This window comes from Cotesia glomerata, linkage group LG3 (assembly GCF_020080835.1).
Source record: "Cotesia glomerata isolate CgM1 linkage group LG3, MPM_Cglom_v2.3, whole genome shotgun sequence".
Classification (NCBI taxonomy): domain Eukaryota; kingdom Metazoa; phylum Arthropoda; class Insecta; order Hymenoptera; family Braconidae; genus Cotesia; species Cotesia glomerata.
Genome location: NC_058160.1, coordinates 9893111 through 9919220, shown reverse-complemented (window position 1 = coordinate 9919220; position 26110 = coordinate 9893111). Strand labels below are relative to the sequence as shown.

Here is a 26110-nt window from a genome sequence, read left to right as displayed (position 1 = left end):
AGTATCAATTTATATATCACCGAATAAGTATATCACAGACATAATAAAATTTATTCATCGTTCACTACTACCATTTTCGGCTGCTGTTGCGGAAGAACTTAATCAAGACTTAGAAAAAAAACCTATAATCCTTAGTGGAGATTTTAACGTAAATTTTTCATCGGAGTCATCGGCCGTTTTGGTTGATTTTTTAAAGACCAAATTTGATTTAGCGATAAATAATAATCCAAATGAACCAACGACAAAACATGGGACAACAATAGATGCGGTTTTTTCGAGATACTTAAATAGAATACAGACAAAAATATTTATTTCACATTTTAGCTATCACAAGCCGCTGATAACATTTGTTGATAATTCAAGTAATAATAAAGAATAAATAAGATGATAATTCTAAAAAATAAAAAGGAAAAATAAAACTTACATTTGTTGTAAACATAATATTCTTAGAAATAAATTCATTTAAATTTTAATTAAAAAATGCGTAATTGTTTTAATTCTTAAGAACCGAATAATTAATCCAATAAATTTATTTTGTTTGAGAATAAATGAAATGCTATAATATATATTTATATATATTGATCTGTTTATTTATTTAAAGCGGCTTAAAAAAGTTTCACTTCTATTGTGACCTTATGTCTGTGAGGCTCACTCATTTTTTTTTTTTTTTTTTTTTATAGTTTTTTTGCGATTTCTCAAAATCTACCGGTTCGAATCGTACCAAAGTATATTCAAAATCTAAGTTTGGTCAAGCCCTTTCGAATGGCACCAACCGCGATCAAATCCGTCAAGCCGTTCAAAAGTTATGAGAGGTTTACATACATCCACATACACACACACACACACACACACACTCGGGGCAGAAGAGATACTGCTACCGGGCGCGTCTCCCCGAGCAGATGGGAGAACGCTCGCTGTCCTTGGATGACACTTAATCTCTTAGTTGATGAGGTACAGCGGGTAGGAGCCAAGCAAAATAACCAAACAAAATACGCTCCCGTGGACAAAACTCCCCTTTAATGGGTTGGTCGCACTAACTGACCTAACAAGACGATCGTTCTATGCTGTGACCCACTGGGAGTGACCGGAACCTATATCGTAGTTTCCGACGATGCAGGCCACGGCTGATGTGAGCTTGCTCTACCGAGGTGTAAGTTGCAGCAGTGGATCAGGAGCCAGCCACTTCGGGCCTTGATCAGGAAGTACGCAGTGAGTGTTAGAGATCGGAATCTTCACCGCTCCGAGCGAGTCTAGTCCGGGACTGGCTAAGTGTCGGCTAGGCCTCAGGGAACTGGGGTAGGAGTACTATCTCCGAGGGTACACCCGTTCCTAGTTATGGCAACCCGCTCCACTCCGTACGATGCGCTGGTAAATTAAAAAGTATGAGTAATGCACAGGAAACAAACAAGAGTGAAAACGGGCCTCATGTCCAGCAAGACGCACTGCTACTTAGTGCAAAGATGAAGAGGACAGATGCGCTGGCACATCTGGAGAAGCTAGTCAGTGGACTGCAGGACTTTCTCCAAACCAAGCAAAATGTCCACAAGGTGATCAAGTCGAAGTCGACGAACATCTGCAGTGCCCTGAGAAGGTTCAAAAAACTGGACCAAGAATGGCAGGAGATCCAACAACAACACGGTAATATCGTGATGAAGACGAGTGTGACAGCGGTTTCACCAGCAAAAGCCGACACGTTTGTCGAGGAGATGGACACAGGTGGCGAGGGTGACGTCGAGTCAGTTGTCGAAGACGGAGAGGAAACTGGAACTGATATCAGGCCCGGGAAAAGGAAAGAACGAAATTCCCCAGACTCAATGACCAGCCGTACTAAGAAGAAGAAGGACCTTAAACCAAGTCCCCCGAAAAACGCGGTAACACAGAACGGCGGAAAAAAGGAGGTGAATGAATGGCAAAAAGTCCAGTCAAGGAAGTCCAAGAGAGAGCAAGCAGTAGAAAAGCTCCAGAAGCAACCGCCGAAGGAGTCCAGGCCAGAGCCTAATCGGAAAGAACCGCGCAAACGGATCAGGCCGGACGCACTGATCATCCGCCCCGCAGAGACGGCAAAGTATGCTGAAATTCTGAAGCGAATAAAGCAGGACGTCCCTGACGAACAGGTCCGTACTACAGTGGATAAGATCCAAAGAACTAGGATCGGGAGCTTGCTGATTACGCTTTCGAGGAAGAGCGCTGACCGAGGCCAAGCCTTACAGAAGACCATCGCGGACATTCTCCAAGAAGACGCGAAGGTAATCTGCAAAGGGCCACAGGAAGACGTCGAAATCCGAGATCTTGACGGTACCACAACCAAGGAGGATATTAACTAGGGACAATTAAGATTCATAAGGCCTACAGAGGTACTCAGACAGCTGTTGTGACACTACCAGCAGCTGCAGCGCGGAAGATATTGACAGGAAGCGGTAAAGTCCGGATCGGCTGGGCCAACTGCCGAATCAGAGCTACGAGGAGACCAATCCAATGTTTCAAGTGCTGGCACTTTGGACATCTTGGGTCCCAGTGCAAGAGCAATGTGGATCGGTCTAAGCTATGTATTAGGTGCGGACAAGAGGTACACAAGATTGCTGAATGCAAAAACCCAGCGAAATGTGTATTATGCGCGGATCAAAGTGCGGAGAACTCGGCTCATCATGCCAGCGCATCCAGGTGCCCAGTATTTAAAGAGGCACTCCAGAAGATAACAAACAAACAGACATGAAGATATTGCAGCTAAACCTAAACCATTGCGAAGCAGCACATGATCTGCTTATGCAAACAGCAAGAGAACTAGAGTTGGACTTAGTAATGATAGCAGAGCCATACAGATACCTGAATACCCAGCCTTGGGAATCTGACAGCACCACCAAGGCTGTCATCTGGTCTTGTGGTAAGCATCCCTTCCAGAGTGTAGTTAACAATGATAATGCCGGCTTTGTAGCAGCAACAGTTAACGGCATCCGTTTCTACAGCTGTTATGCACCACCTAGCCTATCCATTGTTGAATTCACTGAATTCTTGGACAAACTGACCGAGGACGCCAAGCAGCATTATCCGGTCGCGATTGCCGGTGACTTCAACTCCTGGGCAGTAGACTGGGGCAGCAAGCAGACAAATGCGCGAGGAAAAGCACTCCTAGAAGCTTTCTCTACACTAGATGTAGTCCAGCTCAACAGTGGTGATACGCCAACCTATACTAAAGGAGAAGCAAGCTCTATCGTAGATCTCACTTTCGTCAGCAGCAGCCTCATCAGTGGGAAATACGACTGGAAGGTGATGGATATCTACACAGCCAGTGACCACAAGGCAATTCTCTGGGAAATATCACATGACCGGAATACAAGAAGACCAATCAAGTCATTCAATACCATTGGATGGAAAGTGAAGCCTTTTGACACAAGCACATTGGTAATAGCCCTTAATAGTGAACCGATTACTACTGGATCCGCAGAAGAAATGACCAAGGACCTGATGAAAAGAGTTGTCCAGGCCTGTGACGCCAGTATGGTCCGGAAACACAGCATAAGCCAACGCCCGGCAGTGCACTGGTGGAACGACCACATCAGTGTTCTTCGGAAAGAGTGTCTAAAGAAAAGAAGAATATCCCAGCGTGGCTATCGACGACCTAACTCTGCGGAGCTGGTCGCAGAATACAAAAAAGCCCGTCGATCATTGAACAAAGCCATCAAGGATAGTAAGAGACAATGCTGGAAAGAGCTCATCAACGAGGTGGATAAAGACGTGTGGGGTAGGCCTTATAAGGTGGTTATGACCCACCTAAAAAAACAACAAATGCCATCACCTACGTGTCCTCAACTTCTCCAAAAAATCGTCACTGCACTATTCCCACAGCAACGCAACTTTGATTACCAGTTGGCGCCAGGCGAACTGGATGACACTCCACCTGTCACTGAAGAAGAACTGCTGGAGGCCTGTAACCGTGTAGGGAATAATAAAGCGCCGGGATTGGACGGAATCCCTAATATAGCCTTGAAAACCATCATAAAGGCAGCTCCAACATTATTCCTAGACGTTTATAATTCATGCCTTAAGGAGGGGACTTTCCCGCATAAGTGGAAACAGCAACGATTGGTACTGTTACCTAAAGGGAAGAAACCACCGGATGAACCGTCATCTTACCGCCCACTTTGCATGCTAGATACAGCGGGTAAGATATTTGAACGCATAATTCACCAGAGAATTGAAGCAGTAGTCGACCCACTCCTGGCAGACAATCAGTATGGATTCCTGAAAGGACGATCAACCCTGGACACAATCAAACTGGTTGTTGATACGGCCAAGGAAGCAATCGCAGGAACCAGATGGAAGGGTGGAACGAAAGAGTATTGCCTGGTGGCGACCCTAGACATCAGAAACGCATTAAACTCCGCCAATTGGGAATGCATCATGCAGGTCCTCCAAGAGAAGAATGTACCAGAATACCTTCTTAAGATCGTAACAAGCTACTTTGAAAATAGGGTCTTGAAGTATGACACGAAGAACGGTCCGAGGGAGTATGATATTACTGGAGGTGTACCACAAGGTTCAGTCCTAGGCCCGCTCCTGTGGAATATTATGTATGACGGTCTATTAAGACTAACTCTGCCAAGAAACGTCAAACTCGTAACATATGCAGATGACGTAGCCGTAGTGATTGTTGCCAAACACCTTGACGAGATAAACCATATGTTCGATCTCACTTTTGAGCGCGTTAACCGGTGGATGGACGTAGTAAACCTGCAACTGGCGCAACACAAGACTGAGGCAGTGCTTATTACCAGCAGAAAAGTGGTAGAGACCATTAAGCTAAAAATCGGCGAACAAGAAATCACATCACAACCTTATATCCGATATTTGGGAGTGATGCTTGATGCCCGACTCAACTTCAAGCAGCAAGTGGAGCATGTCAGTGCCAAAGCGTCAGTAGTGCGGGCCAGTCTCGCACGACTGATGCCGAACGTCGGAGGCCCAAAGCAGAGCAGGAGGCTATTATTGTCATCAGCAGTCACATCGGTGCTCACTTACGGAATATCCATTTGGGCCGACGCATTAAAAACGCAAGAATCATTGAGAAAGGTTGGACCAGTATATCGACTGAGTGCCCTACGAGTAGCTAGCGCTTTTCGCACAATATCAGAGGAAGCAGTGTGTGTTATTTCCGGTACTCTGCCTCTCAGAGTCCTAGCTGAGGAAAGACGGAACCTATATCAACGAAAAAGGTCAACCACACTGAGCCCTGAAGAACTTAGAAGCGAAGAACGGCAACACAGCATCGCAAGATGGCAACAAGAGTGGAATGCTTCAGATAAGGGTCGGTGGACGTACCGTCTCATACCTCGGGTTGATGTGTGGTTCAACCGGAGTCACGGTGAGATCAACTATTATTTAACGCAGATGTTATCAGGACACGGATGTTACCGGAAGTATCTCCACCGCTTTAAGCACGATGATACCCCAGAGTGCCCGTCCTGTCCAGAGGTCAATGAAGATGCGGAGCATGTCTTCTTTGTGTGTCCACGTTTCAACCAACAGCGCAATGAGTTAGAGAAGATTCTGAAGAAGAGAACCCAACCAGAGTCAATAGTAGAGGCAATGTTGTCGTCAGAAGCTGCCTGGAACGCCACAAGCATTTTTGCTACAAAAGTGCTTACCGAGTTGCGATCCATTGAGAGGAAAAGAGCGAAAGACCGAATCTAGAAGGAAGAAATAACATCTTAGCCACCAGAAGGAAGAGCGGCAGCTTACTCCTCCCCCCGCGAAGAAATGTCTTACGGCGGTACCATGGGAGATCAGAGGATAGAAGAGAAAGGGGTTTAGGGTTTAGTGGGTAGGGGCGTCAGCGTCGAGTTTTAGTATGACGCTGCGTCGAGTTGCCACATATCCAGGCCAACAGCTATGCCTAGAATCCGTAAAAAGGATTTCCCCCCCCCCCCAAAAAAAAAAAACACACACACACACACACACACACACAGAGCACGTTAACCGATGGATGGACGCAGTGAACCTGCAACTGGCGCAACACAAGACTGAGGCAGTACTTATTACCAGCAGAAAAGTGGTAGAGACCATTAAGCTGAAAGTCGGCGAACAAGAAATCACATCACAACCTTATATCCGATATTTGGGAGTGATGATTGATGCCCGACTCAACTTCAAGCAGCAAGTGGAACATGTCAGTGCCAAAGCGTCAGTAGTGAGGGCTAGTCTCGCACGACTGATGCCGAACGTCGGAGGCCCAAAACAGAGCAGGAGGCTATTATTGTCATCAGTAGTCATATCGGTGCTCACTTACGGAATATCCATTTGGGCCGACGCATTAAAGACACAAGAATCATGGAGAAAGGCTGGACCAGTATATCGACTGAGTGCCCTACGAGTAACTAGTGCCTTCCGCACTATATCAGAAGAAGCAGTGTGCGTCATTGCTGAAACCCTACCTCTTAGAGTTCTAGCAGAGGAAAGACGGGCCCTTTACCAACGAAAAAGGTCAACTGCACTGATCCCTGAAGAACTTAGAATTGAAGAACGGCAGAAGAGCATAGGCCGATGGCAACTACAATGGGATGCTGCAGAGAAGGGTATGTGGACGCACCGTCTCATACCTCGGATCGACATTTGGCTTAACCGGAATCACGGTGAGGTCAATTACTATCTTACGCAGATGTTGTCGGGACATGGGTGTTTTCAAGAGTATCTACACCGCTTTAAGCACGATGACTCTTCGGAGTACCCGTCCTGCCCAGGAGCTGCTGAAGACGCGGAGCACGTCTTCTTTGTATGTCCTCGTTTCGATCCACAGCGTGAAAAACTGGAGAGGATCCTGAACCAGAGAATGCAACCAGATTCACTAGTAGAAGCAATGTTGTCATCAGAAGCTGCCTGGAACGCTACCAATACGTTTGCAACAGAAGTCCTTAAAGACTTGCGTTCCACCGAAAGAAAAAGAGCAAATAGCAGAAGATAGAAGGAAGGTAGTTAACACCTTAGCCACCAGAAGGAAGAGCAGTAGCTAGATCCTCCCTTCACGAAGTAATGCCTGACGGCGGTTTCCATGAGGGATTAGAAGAAAGAAGGAAAAGGGGTTTAGGGTTTAGTGGGTAGGGGCGTTAGTGTCGAGTTTTAGTATGACGCTGCGTCGAGTCGCTACATATCCAGGCCAAACAGCTATGCCTAGAATCCGTAAAAAGGATTCCCCCCCCCTAAAAAACACACACACACACACACACACACACACACACACACACACACACACACACACATATATATATATATATATATATATATATACAGACATACAGACACCATCGCGGGAATAGTCAGGGAAGCTTCCTAGAACCTCGAAACGTCGAGATTCGATGAAAACTCGATTTTCGTAAAACGGGGTGAAAACAATAACTTTCTGATTTTTGAAAATCTTCGATTTTTTTAGCAGGAAGTTAAAAATATAATTTAATGAGATTCTTTTCTTTATAATACCTTATATTCTTACTTAGAATTATTCATTTTAATTATTTTGATTTATTCTAAGTTAAAAAGTTAGGTTACACGCTAAAATTAGTTAAAAATTAGTTAAAAATATTTATTTGGTGGAAATGAATAAGCTTTAATAAATGATTTAATACCTATTACTAAATATTTAGTAATGAAAGGTTTGTTACTAAATCTTATTAAATAGAACAAAATCTTTCTATCAGTGTACTTTTGAATAACGACGCGTCTAATAACAAAACTAATAAAGCTATCTTATAAAATTCACTGTCAATGTTGTCACAGTTGGCATACAGACGATAGTGATTTATTATAAAGAAATAAAATAAAAATCTTTTCAGTATAAATCTTTTAAAAATGAAGAAATGAAGAAAAAAGAGTAAACGCGTCGCGTCTCGCATGTAGAATAATATATAGAATAGCGTGAGCTGACGTGGCATTTCCCAACGCGGCTTTCACTCCTCCTGTCACTCATACCAGATACCAGGGGCTTCTCAGCTGTAAAGACCCAGCTAACACCCCGCCCAACACCCATTCAACATCACGTACGTGCTCACACTCTGTGACTGTCCTCCGGATCCTTATCCAACCATTGGCAAATAAACATATTCGAGTGATCTCTTGAGGCCATTTCGAATGCTTTTTTCGATTTACTTCTGCTCACTGACGATATATACATCCTTATCCACATTCACACCCACGTCTATATCCAACCTTCTAGATTTTAGCAACCTTACCACCCAACCCTTGTTCACTGATACCGTGAACCATCACCTTCTCACGTCTTCTTTTTCCTTCTCTGTCCTGGGAGTAATTTAAATGCTCCCATCGGCCTCTTTCGGTGTCTCGTCACCACAATACACTCCCAATCCTGTCTACAGACCTCACGGAATTGACATAATACGTGATCGCTCTCAGTACCCACTTTAACATCTATCATAAACGACTTCTTCTATAAAATCTAATGCAAGTTTAAACAAATGCTTACCTGCTCCACCCAAACGTTTGTCGTCATGATTTGATTCTTCAAGTTCTGGAACAAAAATATATGTTTATGTTACAAGTCATGAATCATATGGTACAAAAATAAATAATAAATATGCTTTTGTGAAATTTGAATGTAAATCTCGATAATTTAGCAATACAAACTGATAAATTCCCATAATCTGTCAACGTTATATAATATCATAAATAAACTTTGACGACGAAGAAACGAGTCGTTAGTTGAATCAGTTTGAGACGATAAATTACATCAGCTTTATCTTATACCTTATCTAAGGCGTTTTTTGACGCATCGTTATATAACCGATAATGGCTTAAATAAAGCATCGTTATTCAGGACTAATAAATAATTGAGGTTGTTTATAGGACTAAATGGGTATAATTAGGATAGATTGAGTAATGGAAAGTGAGCAGTCGAGTATAAACTACGAGCTACAACTTACAACTGGATTCAAGTAATATGGATCTGAAGGTTAGTTATTCGATGTTATCGAATATTTTGTGAATTGTGTCGACATTCATACATACATATTGCAAATTGTGTTTACATATACAGATATTTGGTAGACGTACTACTACTACGAGGTTATTATATATGAGAGAGTGAATTTCAATCTATGGAATAGCTGATCGTGACGCGTAATGCAATTTCCAGAATGGAACAATTTCAAAGTTTGCGATAGCTTCTACAACATGGTAACTCATCTGGTACTATACTACTGGTGATGCCGAGCTGGTTTAGTAGATATGGACAAGAGTGAGCTGGGGGAGAAGAAGGACGTTACCCGGTTGCTTGTTCCACGTGTAATTGAGGTTATGTTGGGCTTTTATATCTATACTCGATCACACATCAATCTCCAGTTCAACTAACACCGATCCTTGTCCAATCACCCGATATTCTATTTTAATCTACGATATTTAATTGAATGAATATTACAGAGCTTGGTTTGCATAAAAACAAAATCAATTACACTTTAAATTATCTCAACAGAATTTTTTTTAAGTCGAAACTAAAATACAGGGAAATTAATTGTTTGAGAATTTTCTCAACGAAAAGTTTTAGTTTAATCCTGTGGGTAGGAATATTTTTAAATTATCGAAAAAAAAATATTTTTGTTTGAAAAAAAAAAAAAAACAGTTTTGTTGGAAGAAAAAAATTTATCACAAACGGTATTAATTTTTTTGTGCTTAAAGTACCCGGAAAATAATTTAAACTACCTGAAGCGTTGAAAATTTTATCGGTTAAAGTTAATCAGCTGGTATATATATGTTGAGGTTGATATTATATACACAAGATGTAGAACAGAACAGATATGAAGAGAAGTTGGCACCCTGTGTCAGGTATTCAGTATTTTTTTTCCCCCAGTATATCTGCATCACGTTTCTCCAGTTATCGACAAGTACCCAAACAGTACTTTTAATGACTACTGACAAACGACGACAATGATGACCGCAGCGGCCATTACAACTATAACGACCAAGATTTTTCCTGATAGCTTTACGAGCTTTTAAAAAATCTGCTTACTCGTTATTGTTTAACATTCTATTTTTATTTATTGTTTTTTGTTGTTGTCTTTTATGGGTTTTTTTATACCCCAGTTCTGGGTTACATAACTTCAAACAGGCCTCAACAATGTCGTGAGCGTTTCTCGCGGGGAAATAACACTAAAAATTCTAAAATAAAACGACCGGTACTTTTTATATTCCTAAGTGTGTTGTTGAGTCTTATTCCGTTGCAGAATTTTTTTTCTTCCCAACTCTCTCGTTTCACCCAAGATTCTTAACCCAAATATGAATAACTTAATCAAATATTTTTTTTAGATTAAATAAAACAAAAATGCTTTCGCGAATATTGTCCACGATATTTTATTCTAAAGATGAAATATCCATATTCGTATATTTGGTGTCTCCGACAAGACAAGAAAGACTTTACACGAACGTTTTCTGGGGTCTCTTCAATATATAACTTTTCAAGAGGTAAATATCGAAGCGAGAGCACGTACATATTTTATCATTGTCATTGGTTGTTACCGTGGCTTGTATTGAACTTTTCTGTCTCAACACTTTATATCTTATACATATTTTTAATACACAGGAAGCGGTATAGAGCAACCTTTCGATAACGTAAAACTGACAGCAAACTACAAAGTTTAGCCGGCCACCTGGTGGAAGCGTCACTGAACTACAACAACATCCTCGGGGAGATAAGAATCTTGTGAGATGAGACACAAATCAGGAGTGACCATCGTCTATAAAGATAAAGAGATAAAGGATACTGCAGAGCAGAATACCAAGAGAGAAGATGAAATAAGGACTTGGTAAAGGAACGCTGGCAAACTTTGTTAGCCATAACTTGTCCAAGAACGAGGTTAGCTAGAAGCTCGAAACGAAAACCAAGAACAAGAAGAAGAAAAAAACCTAAGCAACAGTTTTTTTTCCTTATGTGTCTCTTCTACTTGCTCTTCTACTGGATATACTCGGTAATATTCTTAGCCTGGCTCTCTTCGTAACGTCACTAGTTTTTTTATTTATTACAATTTTTTTTCCCTTTGAGAGATGATGGAAGTTTCGTGGGATCCAAAAGTATTCTCGTCCGCGTATCACATGTTTTTCTGAATTATAATTACTTTTGGGATATAATAAATTTAGCATTAAAAGGTAATTATAAAGTGAATGATGATGATGATGATAATAATAATAATGAAAATGAATGGGAGTGGATTAAATAGTTATTGGTATCTGTAATAATCCTCGATAAACCGTTGCGTAGGTCTCGACCTAAATAATTTTCATAGTTGACGTACTAGCATCATTGAATTAATTTAGGGTTTAACGTTGGTAGTTAAATTGCGCCGACGTGGACGCGGCCATTCTAAATATAACATATATATATATATATATATATATATATATATATATATATATATATATATATATATATCAGAATTGTGTCCACTCGAAAAGGGATGGAAGAGGAAGGACAGTTGCCGAATAGTTTGTAAGTGCGTTCATCTATGTGTCCATGTGTTCAAGTATGGGTGACTGGGTGTGCATGTGTGTTTATGTATGTAAAGAGAATATAGAGAGAGAGAGAAATGATAGCAGACATTGTGATGGTCGTTTCCCAGCTACTGCTATAACACAACGCAATGCACCTCGAAAACGTGCTCGTGGAAGAGCACTTCCGTTTTCCACTGACAATTAACCAATGTGCATCAACTCCTGGCTCCACGCAAGTACAACTGACTAAGTGCAATACAAGATTCAACTCAAGCCTATTTACACACACATGTGATATTAATTTACGCACTACACGTTTTTTGTGCTTCAATTAAACATTAAACTTTATACTCTACTTAGATTAATAATATTTCATTTTACATCCATTTAAATTTATTATCCATGCACTTAGCGTTACTCGATTCCTTTCTTACCCTCTTAACAATCTCTAAAAGCTTTGGTTAATAATAAGTTACCTATCCTCTAACACGAGGAGTATCATCCTCAAAATATCACCTTTTAACCTTGCCCTTAAATATTTTTTTTTCTCTAAGCTATGTATTACAACTTACGTGCTTCGGTATTTTCAGATATTTTCTTACAAGTTACGCTGTTGGAATAAGTATATCTTTTTAACAAGTTTTTGTACTCGGATCTTGAAAAACAAAAGTTTCAACTAACTTTGTTCTATTACGATAAACTTTTTTCGGTTTCATGATCTCGGAAAAATAATTTTGTTTTTTTTTTTGCATCACCATTTTGGATAGTAAATTTTGCAATACACTTGAAAGAACTCGCTGAGAGTTATTGATTTTATATTATTTTTAAAATACATTTTACGTAGATAAGGTTTTATCGATTCAATTTAAATGAAAAGTATTAGTCAACAGGTTCTTTCATCAGCAAGAGCCAAAAATACTAAATCAACAAGTTCTTTTTTAAAGAGTGTTTAAAAATAAATTTAACCAATTATCCTTTAAAACTAATTCAAGATCACCAAAAATCAATTAAAATAGTTAAGTAACTAAATTATTCCGTACCACGGTCTCGATTAAGGCTCTAGCAAACACACCTGAACATCCGAGTGCACACAGGATACACATTATCCACTATTATCACAACAGAGGCGTTGTTAACTTTATCTAACCACATTTCGCGAATCTTTAATGAGATATTATTTTATTTGTTCAATTCATTTTTACTGTAGAAAATTTTTTTGTCGTATTTAGATGCACAAAGTAGAACAAAAGGTTATCTGGTTAAAAAATGTAAGAGCATAAACACAGAGAGGAGGTATAAACTCAAAGGAGTTGATGATTTTCTGGTTTTGTTCTGTCAACTAACCCCTAGGAATTGTATCTGAAATAGTTTTGGTAGACACCAAACTAGGATCCCTCGCGGCACATCGTTAAGCTACCCATCAAAGTTGTCTGCCCGGATGATTCAATCGGCCTCATCCATGAATTTAATTCCTCCATGTACAACGGTGAGTAACCAAGTGAGTTTGTGAGTGAGTGCCGGAGAAGAGAAACAAGATAGTGATATCGGATCTGTGGTAAACAGGACATGAGTACATCATCATTGTAACTTGCTACCCAGAGTAGCTAGTTCTCGATTCACCAAAATAATTTGCTTTCTGTGGACTCAATGACGATTGTTGTTACTAGTACGGTAGTGTAGTTAGATCAACTTACTCTTCAAACACGTCCACATTCACGGATAAGTTAGTCCCATACACTGAGTGCTACTCTATCAAATCTGTTAAATATTGTTTAATAATTTGATACTGTTTATTCATATAATATTTGCTTCGTATCAAACGAAAATAGCGAGTCGTTAATTAAAGTATCGAATTTAAAAAACAAACAAAATAACAATGTTAATAAAAGTTTAATTAAAATTTAAAAATGTTAATGGGTTAATATTGCGATTGAATTACAGGATGGACCGAGGATTAAATAATAAACAGTTAGTATGAAGATATTATGTGAAAGGTTACGAGAGTGTGAGTAAATATATGCTGTACAGCACTTTTATTTTATGGATACCTGCGTATTATGATCACTTATTTTTATTAGGACGCGTGATGTGTTATTTTGAGAACAATTTGCTGACTGATGCACGAGCTATCCTTACTAAAAAGAGGTGATAAAACAGTAATGTCTATGCATAAAACGAAAACAGGGCTGTTAAAATATTTTATAGGCGCTGAGGATTATTTATAGGAGTGGGTAGAAAAGATTTTTATTAAAAATAAAAATGATCATTGTTTTTTTCAATAATTGTTGTGTGAAAAAAAAAATATAAATAAAACAATAATAGGTCTGAAGATGATGAAAAAAAAAAAAAAAAAAAAAGTAATAAACAATTGTGTGTTCTAGTTTAGGAGTTGTTACTAAAATCGAGAGCACACACGAACATTTTATGAGTAATGTAAAGTTACATTGAATAGAATTGATTACAACAACAAATGTATGTGTGTAGAGTATAAAACTATAAGCATTTAGTCTCATGTGCACCTGAGCTGAGTGTCTCTGGCTTCTCTCGGCCATTGTCCGCCCGTAAGCTCGAGATGAAGCTCGGAAGCCCCTGTGGCACAGATTTTACGCTTCAAGTGTCAAAGAGAAAAGAGAAGAGACGCGCCTCTTTTACTCCTCCTCTCCGTAGAGCGAAGAGCCGCTCCGTAGCCTCGAAACCCGTTTCAACTTTTTTCTCAGCTCAGTCTACAGTCTACACTGGAGGAACGTCTCTCTTAGCAGCCTTTATTTTTTTATTTTTTCTTCCTCTATCTCCGGACTCTTATCCCGTGAACCTACTGTTTATAAAGCAATCCACCAGTCCGGCACTCTCCTTCTCAATCCGAGTTTTTCTCATTATCAACATCTCCACGAGAATCACGGTTATTTTTAATAACTCAAATTTTCCATGACAATTTAAGAGGTTTATACTGTGTCTAAATAAATAAAATATTTTTTGCTTTAAACTTTGAGTGCTAGAAAAATATTTATGCTCTTGAAAAGGAGCATTTTATAAACGCCTGGCAAGTTTACAGGTAAAGGGGGTAATTTAACGAATGAGTGGGTGGCCTGGTTTGTTGCTACTGCTTCGCCGGAAGAAATATTATACTTTAATGTTATTATAAACCATTATAATTTGGCGAGTGTGTTTCTTCTGGGGAAAAAGTTTACAGTAATCCCGATCTCATCCCCATCGTGACGTCCCGCTATTTTGCTTCAACATCCAATTTCCATAACATTAGCTCCGTACTTGCTGTCTTTTTATATTTTTCTACATTCTATTTTAGAATGCTACACTTTTCTCATTGTATAATCTCACTGCATAAGCTACAAACGATCTAACTCACTCGTTAAAATCAGATACGTTTGTCGAGGAAACATCCCCTGTCACATCAATAACTTTTTATTAGAAAAAAGTTGAGAAGAAATATTCCTGTTATTTTTAATAAACGTCAGATACTTTGATCTGTATTAATAATGATAATTTGTTTGCGCATTTCAACAAAGTGTAGGTCGATGATGTATATATAGAGCTATAAAGTAATAGAGTATTTATCCTGGAAAAATAACGCTGGGCCGTTGGTAGAATACAAACGATCGTTTCCACTAATCCGACACGAAGATGCTTACCATTGCACCTCGCACCTATGCTTTCACCCTCGACTGTTTTACTCTAATGCCCGTAACGGTGGATACGTTTCCCGAGGATTTAATGCTTTCAATGATAATACCCCCTATCATCATTTATCTTTTTTTTATTTACTTACGATTTTATTCGATTAAATACGATTTGTCGGACTAAAATAACTTTGATTAATTTGACAATAAAAATTCTATGTTATTTAAAATTTAATCGCTTACAAATCTGTTATTAGTAATAAAAGCTCGAAAATGGATAGTTATGAAAAAAATTAATTTGTGGAAATTTTATCGGGCGTAAAACAGAGAGAGTGACCGCGATTACTGAATAAAGGAGAAAAATTTTGATTGCATCAGCCCTAGATTAACAGAATTTTTTTAAATGAATTTTTTTGGTCAAATAAATTACTAATAATAAAAGTAAATCAAACGTTTGAGTGATTGAGTTGGCCCTGGGCAAAGAAACATCCAATCATTTTAGCTATCATCACTAGACACGAACACAGGACTGTTTAACAACCATCAGTGCGCTCGCTGCAATTTAAAAAAAAAAAATATATATATATATATATACAGTGTCCCAGAAGTAACGGACGCCATTGTAGCATCTGATAAACAAAATAATTCTGAGACGAAAAGTCCTTAACCATTTTTTAATCAGACGCATAGATAATTAATTATTAATTAAAATAACGTCCTTTTATGCGTTAGAGAGAGAGCGCTAGTGTCAAGTCAAGTGTGTTCCAACGAAGACGCTTGCACGTGTGAATGTGTAAGTAAATATGTGTGACTACGTTAGCTATAGAAACTAGTTAGTCATACAGTTAGTTGTGTCTTTGCTTGGCACATACTTTACTGGACACTGGCGCTCTCTCTCTCTAACAAATAAAGAGACGTTATTTTTAATTAATAATTAATTATCTATGCCGTTAATTGCAAAATGGCTAAGGACTTTTCGTCTCAGAATTATTTTTTTCATCAGATGCTACAATGGCGTCCGTGACTTTTGGGACACCCTGTATATATATATATATATATATATATATATATATATATATATATATATATATATATATATATATATATATATTCACTGTAAATTCAATTGATACAAGAGTACTACTACAGCTTTCCATATTACATACACGGAGAAAATTTTATAGTAGAGTTTATTATCTAGTTATGTTAAAATTTATTAACTGAATTCGATAGTAGTAAATATTATTTAAATAGTTAAATAAACCATCTGAATTGTAGTATTTACCATCCTGATGGTAACTACTACTATTATGATGGTAATCAGTAATAATAACTGTTATTATTTTAATTAGTTACTACTATTATCAAAATCGTAATTCTTAATATAACTTGATGGTTGCAGTTACCATCAGTAATAATAATAACTACTATTTAAGCTAGTAAAAAATATTAAAAAAATTAAGAATCTGCGTTACCGTAGATGCATTTCTTAATAAACTAAAAGCAGCTGTAGTGCAGTGTAGTGCACAAAAAATCGGGATTAAATTCGGATTGAAATTATGTTTATAAATTTTTATTTGTCTAAGACAAGTTTCAACGCCAAATTTTTCAAAAAGAATTTGAAATTTCCAAAAAAATCAAAATTTTCAATAAAATTCAAATTAAAAAAAAATTAAAATTTCAAAAAAAAAATTAAAAGAAAAAAATTTTAAATCAAAAAAATCAAATTTTCAAAAAAAAATTTTGAAGAGAATTTAAAATATTTTAATATTTCAAAGAAAAAAATGTACATTAGCTAAAATATGGATGTAAGTAAAGGATTTAATTAAGTAAATTTTTATTATTTTTTCTTTCAGAATTTTTACAATCTGAGATGGTTACAGTTACCATCTTTGATTACAACAGTTATAATTTATAATAATTACAATTATTATTTTCAATAGTAATCGTTACCATTATTAATAGTAACTATTACAATTGTCAATGATACCACCTATTATTTTGTTACTAATTTATTTTATTACCATTTTAGATAGTAGGAGTTACTATTTTTGTATAGTAGGTAGTATAATTAATTTTTCTCCGTGTAGATATATAAATGCAGTATTACCGATAGACTACGAGCACTGCGTACCCAATCACATTCTATTTTCGTAGCTCGATTTAGATTTCCCTTTCCTCTCTTTCCCACAAACTCTGGATCAATTTTATTTTTATTCCTCAATAAACCCTCTCAATTTAAATTTTCGATTTGTTCTCACGTGCTTCACCGCCCATGCACGGCTACTTCCCTCTCTACCTCTTACATTACGCGGGTGCATTTATATCTATAATAGTTTCTGCAAAATCGGTAATATCATGAACATAAAAAGCTTTAAAAAATTTAATATCACTATAAACATTTCAAAAACGTACAAATAATATTTTACAGTGAATTTTTTTGTTCAATCACATAAAAACTCGAACGGAATTTCGTTTTCAAATTTGTAGTATACTTTTTACTTACATCGATTCAATAGCTCGTGACTTTTATTGAAAAATATTTAATGCTATTACATTTACCGTATTGTGACATATTTTTAATTTTTTATTTTTTACCATTTCAAAAAATTTAATCTCATCCCTCCGAAATAAATAAATAAAAAATATTTTATATTAAATATTTAAATAACTATTTGAAAAATGAAAAAATAAATTTCTTTTATGCATATACTCTTGAGTAAATATTTGTCATAAGGTAATAGTAATAAAAATAAGAATAATATTTAGTGGGCTGTGCGGGTAGCGAGGTTCACATTCCCGTAAAATCAACAAACATAATGTTAATAATGTGGGTTATTGAGCGGTTTTGGTGCGTATATGGTACCGACACTGTATACATTATATAATTCAAGTTGCGCAAGCAGAGGCGTCCTGTTGTTTGAATGCACTTCTCTTCCACACAATACCCACATATACTGTACAACCATTTCAGCACTATTTCTCTTACACAGCTCTCCTTTTATTCTCTACTGCAGCACGCCTTTGCATCTATGTTAGTTTTACTTCGTCAATCTATCCATTTAAATACCACACCCTGATTTAGTTCAGCTAAACATTCAAACTCGTGTCTTTATCACTTCCCCGCTATGAACAATATGATTTCCGATTAGATGAATACTATTTCCCTCATCGACGCATTATTTATTCAGTTAACTGTTTTAAATAATCATTTATTTTTATTATAAATTAATTATGACTAGCAACCCTGCAGTCACTATGTGACTGCCGTGACTTGTGAACTATGAATAAATAAATAAAATTTTGCTTTATTAAATAATTACTTTTGTTAAATTGCACTGCAATTTTTTAACTATTGACGTTTTTAAAGATATAAGCTCATCCTGATGTTACACTCATCAAGAGCTTTCATTCACGGAGACAAAAATTTTGCTATAGGAACTCTATAGTAGTTAGTTAGTTGTAAAAAGTTCCAGTAGGTTAACGTATTCTTATAGTAACAATACCGTTTGGCTCCTGCAACTCTACATCGTTGAGCTCTGAGAGCTAAACGTTATTTACCTCTCACAACTCTACAGGATCGTTCTGAGACTATAACAAATTTTTGGAAGTCTGCTTAATAATTTTATTTTACGATTTAGCATTGATAATTTAATAAATACATGCGGCAGAATGAATTTATATTGCCAACAATAATTGTATATGACAAATAAGAATAGTATTATAATAGAAATAAAATAATAATAGAATTTATATTACAAATAAAAATTATTTGTAAAATAAAAATATGGTCGTCACAAAATTATCTTATTTTCTTAATTATATCAATAAATATTAGACATAAAATCACTACCGTATATGCACAAGAAAAGATAAATAAACGAAAACAAATTTTATTTTGTGTTAAATGGGGTCTTTTTAATGTATTCCGATAACTTATCACATATCACAATATATTCAACTAATAAATTAAATTAACAGTCACTGCAAATGAACCTTGAAAAACCATAAATACAAAACTGTTCTAACGAAATTCAATTTGACAAAAAAAAAAACCTATTTCCTTAAATAAATAAATTGGGAACTTAATTGTCCTCATATATTTTTAATAATATGGATTAGTAACAAAATAATTCCGTTTATCATTTTAGATGGTTATGAAATATGTCAGCGCACTCCACTACTGCGCAACGTAGAGCGCTCCCAACTATACCGCTTGGCTCTGAGAACAATCCCGTAGAGCTCTGAGAGCTCAACAACATTGAGTTATCAGAACTAAATAACATTTTGTTACTGTAACTCTACAACGAACAGTAAACTATGTATAGTTGTGGTAACTCTACAGTTACGTTACCAGAACGAAATTTTTTTTTCCGTGTTTGAGTAACCACATGCATTTTTGATATATTTTTCATATATTCATATATATAATATATATAAATATATGAAAAATTGATGTGGGTACTCAAATGAAAGGTCTCGATGATTGTAACATCAAGATGAGCTTATAACTTTAAAAATGTCAATAGTTCACAAGAAACAAGGTCATTTCTTAATTATGTATCTAGAGATAGAGCATTTTTGAATGCAGCCTAAATACTTATCATAATAAATTGACTATTGGTGAGAATGATATGAAACCATGAAAAGGCGCAACTCCAAGTCAAGACTTTTTCAACGATATCAAATTTAACCATAAAACCCATTTTATCATATATATACATTGGCCACAAAATTTCGCTCATTATCTTAATAATATAGATAATTTACAGTCCAAAACGTTAAACCATTATTTATATTTACCCAATTATTCCACGAATAAAAAAAATGGAGGTTTTTCCAGCGACAACATTTATCTGATTAAATATTAAATTCCTGAATGTTTGCAAAAAAAAAAAAACACATTAAAAAATAAAATCGCGAGTTTGTGTTTAAATGGATTTTGCTTATTTATGAAAGGACAATGGCCGAAGAAAAAAAAATATACGTGTGTGTAGAGCAATCGCAAGCTCAGTTTACGTTTAGCTCCGTGTGCTGGTCTTAGTCTTGATGGTTGCGGTGATGCAGACTGGTGGCGGGTTTGAGTCGTCTCTTCCTGTTTCTCAGTTGAATGGTTTCCAGCTGGATGATGACAATACCAACGAAGCTTTCTCGTTTACAGTTTGTGAGCATAAAAATTCACAGTTGTAACGACATTTGTTTATATATTTATTTATTCATGATATTTTTTAAGTATTTAAATTAGAATTTTTCTCAGGTAATAACTAATATTAAAGTTGAGACGAGAATCAACATCTAGTTACGCTGCACATCAATTAGACTGTTCTGATACACCGAATGCTTAAGTTTTATGTGTTTAATTTGCCTGCTTCTATCTATGGTTCGTTAACTCGCTGAATTCAAGTGATACGAGTACACATCAAGATCATTAGCAACAGACTGCTGGCTTTACTCAAGAGTACTCTAAATAATTTGGCTTCTCTGATAAAAAATGAAAAAAAAAAAAAAAAAAAAAAAAAAATTTTTTTATCGAAAAATTCAATTATTTTACCACCTATGAATCGTCAAAAATTATTTATAGTAATTTTCTTTTGCTGGAAAAGCATTTTTAAAATAGGAAATTTTTTGGTACGTTAATTTTAATGGACTGTATGAATATAATGTATCACAAAAACTATAAGTGTTGTGTACAGCAAAAAAATAATGGATTTGGTGACAAAAAAAAAAAAAATAGATACGAAATGTGTTTGCGCGGAATTTAATGATCGATAAAGCAGTTGAGAAAAATTACAGATTACAGGGATCGTTTGAGATATGAAAAAGTGAGTTATTCTAGCTCATTGTTGTCGTTAAAAAGATTTATTACAATTCAAGATCATTTTTCTCCGATCGTTAGACAGTGAGTCGTAACAAAGATGTATTAAGAATTTTCTCAACATTATTGTTATCAATTTTAACAGTTCTTTTCTTTACAACTGAATAAATATTGTCGAATAAATAATAATTTAATATTTTTGAAAGAGAACAATCGTAATCATTATGACAATAAACATAACAATAGTCTGAATAATGATAATAATAATTACAGTAATGTATCTTTGGTATAAAATTCAACGTCACAATAAAAAAAAAATTTTTTTATTATTTTTTACGTTCTATTTACGTTTATCCGAGAGTACTTTGCGTGCTTTCTTTTCATTTCCGGTTATTTTCTTCGTCTTATTATTACTATTATTATTTTTAGCTTCTGGACTGACGTAATCTTGGCTTTACTACTAGTTTTTCTCAGGTCTCTTGAGGAATAATACCTTCGTACCTTCTTTACTTGCCCTTCACTTACCCTTACGTATTCTTTGGTTTGCAATGTCACTATTTGTCATGTGGATCATGACAAAAGACACACTACAAATATAAATAATGCTGTGAAGCAGGAAATAATAGGAGTTACGGTAATTATTACGTGAAGCGTTCCACATTCACGTAACAGGATATTGGTAGGAAAGGATTGAGAAAGGAATGTGGAGAGGATCATCTTAATGTGAGTTTATAGAATATGCGAGAAAAAATTATTAGATAGCTCGGACTGGGATTCGAACCCAGAACCTTCCGAAGACATGTCGGCTACTCTTCCATTGTCTTTGTATGCTAAATTTTTATTTTTTATTTTTTTATAACCGAAATACATGAAATTTATTTTTTAAGTCCAAAAAAATTCATCAAAATTATTCAAACATTGTAAAATTAATTTATTTGATTCATTGAAAAATATTTTTTTTATGTGATAAAATTTATCAAGTGAAAATTAAATATTTTATCGAAGAATTTTAATTATTGAAAGTCGTTTATAAAAATTAGCATAATGTATGGTAATAGAAGGAATTTTAATTTAAAAGTAGTCCCTGATTGAAAGTAAATTTAAAAATAAAAAAATATTTTTTTTCTTTAGTTCACGTGACTGGAAATCCCTCTAGGAAAGTTTTAAATTTTCTTAGCGAAAACTTTCCGAGGAATATCGATTTTATCAGTAGGTCTAGTCATACTCAGTGTCGGCGAGGGAACTCTCGAGTGAATGTCTGGAGAATTGTATACTTATACATAATTTACTAGATTTATGTTACCGACAGACACTCGAGCCAGTAAATAAAATGATGAGACGATGAAATCATTAAATATGTTAACTTATAACAAACTAAATTGAATTAAAATTTAAATTACGGCATTTTGTGTGTAAATATTTGAACATACTTTTCCATCCAATTTCCAATTTTCGTAGGAACTATTTCCGCAACTACTCCAACTATTACTCGAGTTTATTTTTCGATTCTTGGTTATTCTACAAGTTTGCTAAACTTTTCAACAATCTTCACCGTATATATACAATAAATTTATTCCACAAATATATCCCTTATTTTTTGATACATAAATTAAGTCATCAAAAGTCAACAAAACTCCATTTAATTTTTTATTCTCACAAAAATTATTACCTTTGTTCATTAAAAAAAAAGTCCAAAGTTTCATCACAATTTATTTCAAATTTATTCAAAAAAAAGATAAAATTTTTTTTTTTAATTATTTTCAAACGTAGTCGAAAAAGTTTTCCTTTAATGCTAAATTCGATTTAAACTTTAGATTTAACTCGCTATATCATCAGCGTATGTGTAACCCACTAAGTTGCTCTCAAACTCAGAGAAGCTAATCTCTGAGCATATATATAGGTGTAGGTATAATATTTATGTGATTGTACAGAACAGGTGTTTCATCATCAGAAAACTGAATGCAAACGAGCTGGCGGTCGAGTTAAACATCCCTATCTGATGGCTACTTTGTATCCGGCGACAGAAGTTACACATAAAATATCACCAAAGTTAATAAACGACCCAATATTTACACATAAAATATAAAAAAAAAATAATTTAATAAAAGAAAACACTTGAATTAAAAATTTTTTAATTTAAAGCGAGAATGCGTACATTAAAGGGCTCTTTTTATTTTCTTTTTAGCCCGCGGTAATAGCACTGTGCAGAGCGGAGAATAAAAGCACCGGCGAGTATTCTTCGTAAAGTCATTACACACGCCAAGATGCCAACTACTCGACGAGACTGAACGGCGAGCACTCATCGTAAAACTTGGGTAAAACTTTATTTTTTTCCTTCTCTATTTTGCTTAACCATGGCCCATTTCTTTCCTCGGGGGATTTCCAGGTGACCTGTAGGAAGCACCGAAAGCTTCCAGGATAAAGGATAAAGGCTAAAAGGATAAAGATGAAGCGCACAGCTGCCAAAGATGCTCCGTTAGACAGTCTGAAGCTCGACAACCACCAAAACCAGCACAAGTGAGTTGAGTTATTGTTATTATTCAAACTCTCGACCCTGAGAGTTAGTTCGTGTGTTCTGGGATTGTTTGTTCACCTGTGAATGCCAGATAGAATGACCCACCGATATTGAGACTGTACCTATAAGTTTGTAGTACACCTGCGATAGCAGTCTTTAATTTCGATCGAAAACTTTTCAACAGCGCCATCATCTTTCACCTCTCACACTGATAGGATTAAGTTCTATTTAATAAGATTTAGTAACAGTTACTAAATGATTTAGTAACAAACCTTTCATTACCAAATATTTAGTAATATTATACTATATAATAGTTACTAAATCATTTATTAAAGCCCATTTATTCCCATCAAATAAATATTTAGTTTATTGGTATTAAATAAATTAATTTTTTAACTAATTTTAGCGTATAACCTAACATTTTTACTCAAAATAATTAAAATAAATAATTTTAAGTAAAAACATAAAGCATTATAAAGAAAAAAACTCATTAAATTATAATTTTTTATTTGAGACATTTATAAAATTTAAAATTTAATATCAATAATAGGAAAATTGAAAAATTTAAACTAAACTCCACTGAAAAATGATATAAGCCATTTGGGAGTATGTGTGTTTTCAAAGGTTTAATAAATCTCCCAAAATCGAGTTGAATAAAATAATCTGAGTCAGTGAATAGGTGGATCACATTGGAATTAAAACATAGCCATCTACCGACAATACTTACCAAAGAAATATTTAGAAATTACTTCTAAATATTATTTGATGGAAACAAATATTTATTTCGATATAATAAGGCTTTGTTTATATTAATATAATTTATTTAGAATAAAAAAATAATTTATTAAGCTGTAACAAATAATATTGATAGGTAAAGAATATTTTTTTCTCCCAAATAACTGACTAAAAATTTTGTTACTAAATCAGTTTAGTACTCCATACTAAATCCTTCGATCACAGGCAATAAATATAATGATGTTATCATTTTGAGAAAAGTTTAACAATTAAAAGCTTTTTAAATGAATATATAATTCAATTAATAAGACAACTGGTGAAGATAATAAAGATCTAAAAAGTTATTAAAGTTTGATCGTGTACGTCTGTTAGTAACAAGTTATACAGCAATTGTGAAAGCCAAACTCTAAGGAAGGCGGTGGCCCGTGAAACCCACAAGAAACTTAATTACCCGATGTGGTTAAATACAGACGGGGAATTAGATTGTACGAAGGGTGTTTGAAACGATTATTTGTCCAGGCCCTTGATCCAATTCAAACTCCTTCTTCTCAACTACTACCTCGTGTACTACTCTACGGTTAATTGCATCGAGCACCACTCACTTATTTACGTACAAGCAATTACTTTTTACAATGGCTTTGTCAAACTCTGCTATCTTATATTAATAACAATGTACATTATTATAATTTATAAAGGATCAATTAAGCTAGAACCAAATTAAAAAGATAAATTGGATCGTTAAAGTGCTAAACTACCGGATAAATTATTAAAGAGCCTCGTCGTTAATAAAGCCGCCATTAGTATTAAGACGACAATTGTGTGTAACAACCAGAAGATTAATAAATAAATTGCGTGGAATAAAAAGCGGTGGAAAGTTTAAAAATGATGTTAAATGAGTAAAAAGAGCTGATTGTAAAACGCAGAGTTGTAGTTTGAAGTAAAAAGTTTATAAAAAAAAAATAATGAAGAAAGGAAATACTGGATGGGTGGGTGTGTACGTGGGAAAACCGAAGCTTAACGAGCAAAAATGTCTCTTCGTTATCGCTCGCATCAGAAATACAAACGATAGTACTAGAGGCAATTTGACTCTCAGCTCCCTGGTTGTAATTCTAGCTTGTGCATTTTGCTGTGGGTAACTGAACGAACAAGATTTATTTTCCACGAGTTTAAGTTACGGATGTCGGTGTGGTTGCGCTCGCGGTTGCTGATGCTCTGATGGGAAAAAGAGACAAGACTTTATACAGTGCTTTAGTTGGAATATTCTCAAGAGACGGGGGACCAAAAGAGCCTCTCTTTAATTGGCTTTCCGAAAGACGAATCGCGTCATCTTTTTTTTATCCCTTTTTTTTCATCCACTTTTTTATTACTTCGAGCTCTTACTCTTTGAATTTTACTATATATTTTTAAATTTTAGATCTCTCCGTGTTTACTTTTTTTTCTTTGTATCAAAGCCAAGGACTTTTGCACATTTAAATTGGATTCGAGTGTAAGAAAATTTTTTATTTGCCTTCTGAATATAAATTGTTTAAGCATTTTTTTACTAATTAAATATCTTTCAGCTTTAACTTTATAATTAAAAATAAAAATATACTCTTTGATTTTTTAGTAAGTCAAATAAAAAAACAATCTCTAATTATCCTACGTGTCTCGCACTTCGAGATTACGTAGGTAGTCCCATTACTTTCATGTTACTTACCACACATTTAGAGCTTTTTTTTTTTTTTTATCACCTGATCTGACTATCGCAACGCTGTTCCGTTGTTATTTCCTCATTCATTTCTTTTATGTTGAACAAACCACACGTTTGAGCATAATTGTGTAATTTAATTTAATTTATTGTTTATTTTAATTTTGGGTTATTATGGGGCATAAGCATGAACGTTCGAGGAGTCGTGAAAGATCTAGTGAAGAAATATATTTGAAGATTGA

The 26110-nt window shown here is 35.4% G+C and overlaps 1 protein-coding gene across 1 annotated transcript in view; it reads right to left on the bottom strand.

Annotated features, from left to right (window-relative positions):
- The window catches only part of LOC123261237 (acetylcholine receptor subunit alpha-like 1), a 152470-nt gene that overhangs the window by 49502 nt on the left and 76858 nt on the right, over window positions 1-26110 (bottom strand). The window contains exon 3 of the mRNA XM_044722789.1: window positions 8468-8512. Within this exon, the coding sequence (XP_044578724.1) occupies window positions 8468-8512 (45 nt within the window). The remainder of the gene's footprint in view (window positions 1-8467; window positions 8513-26110) is intronic.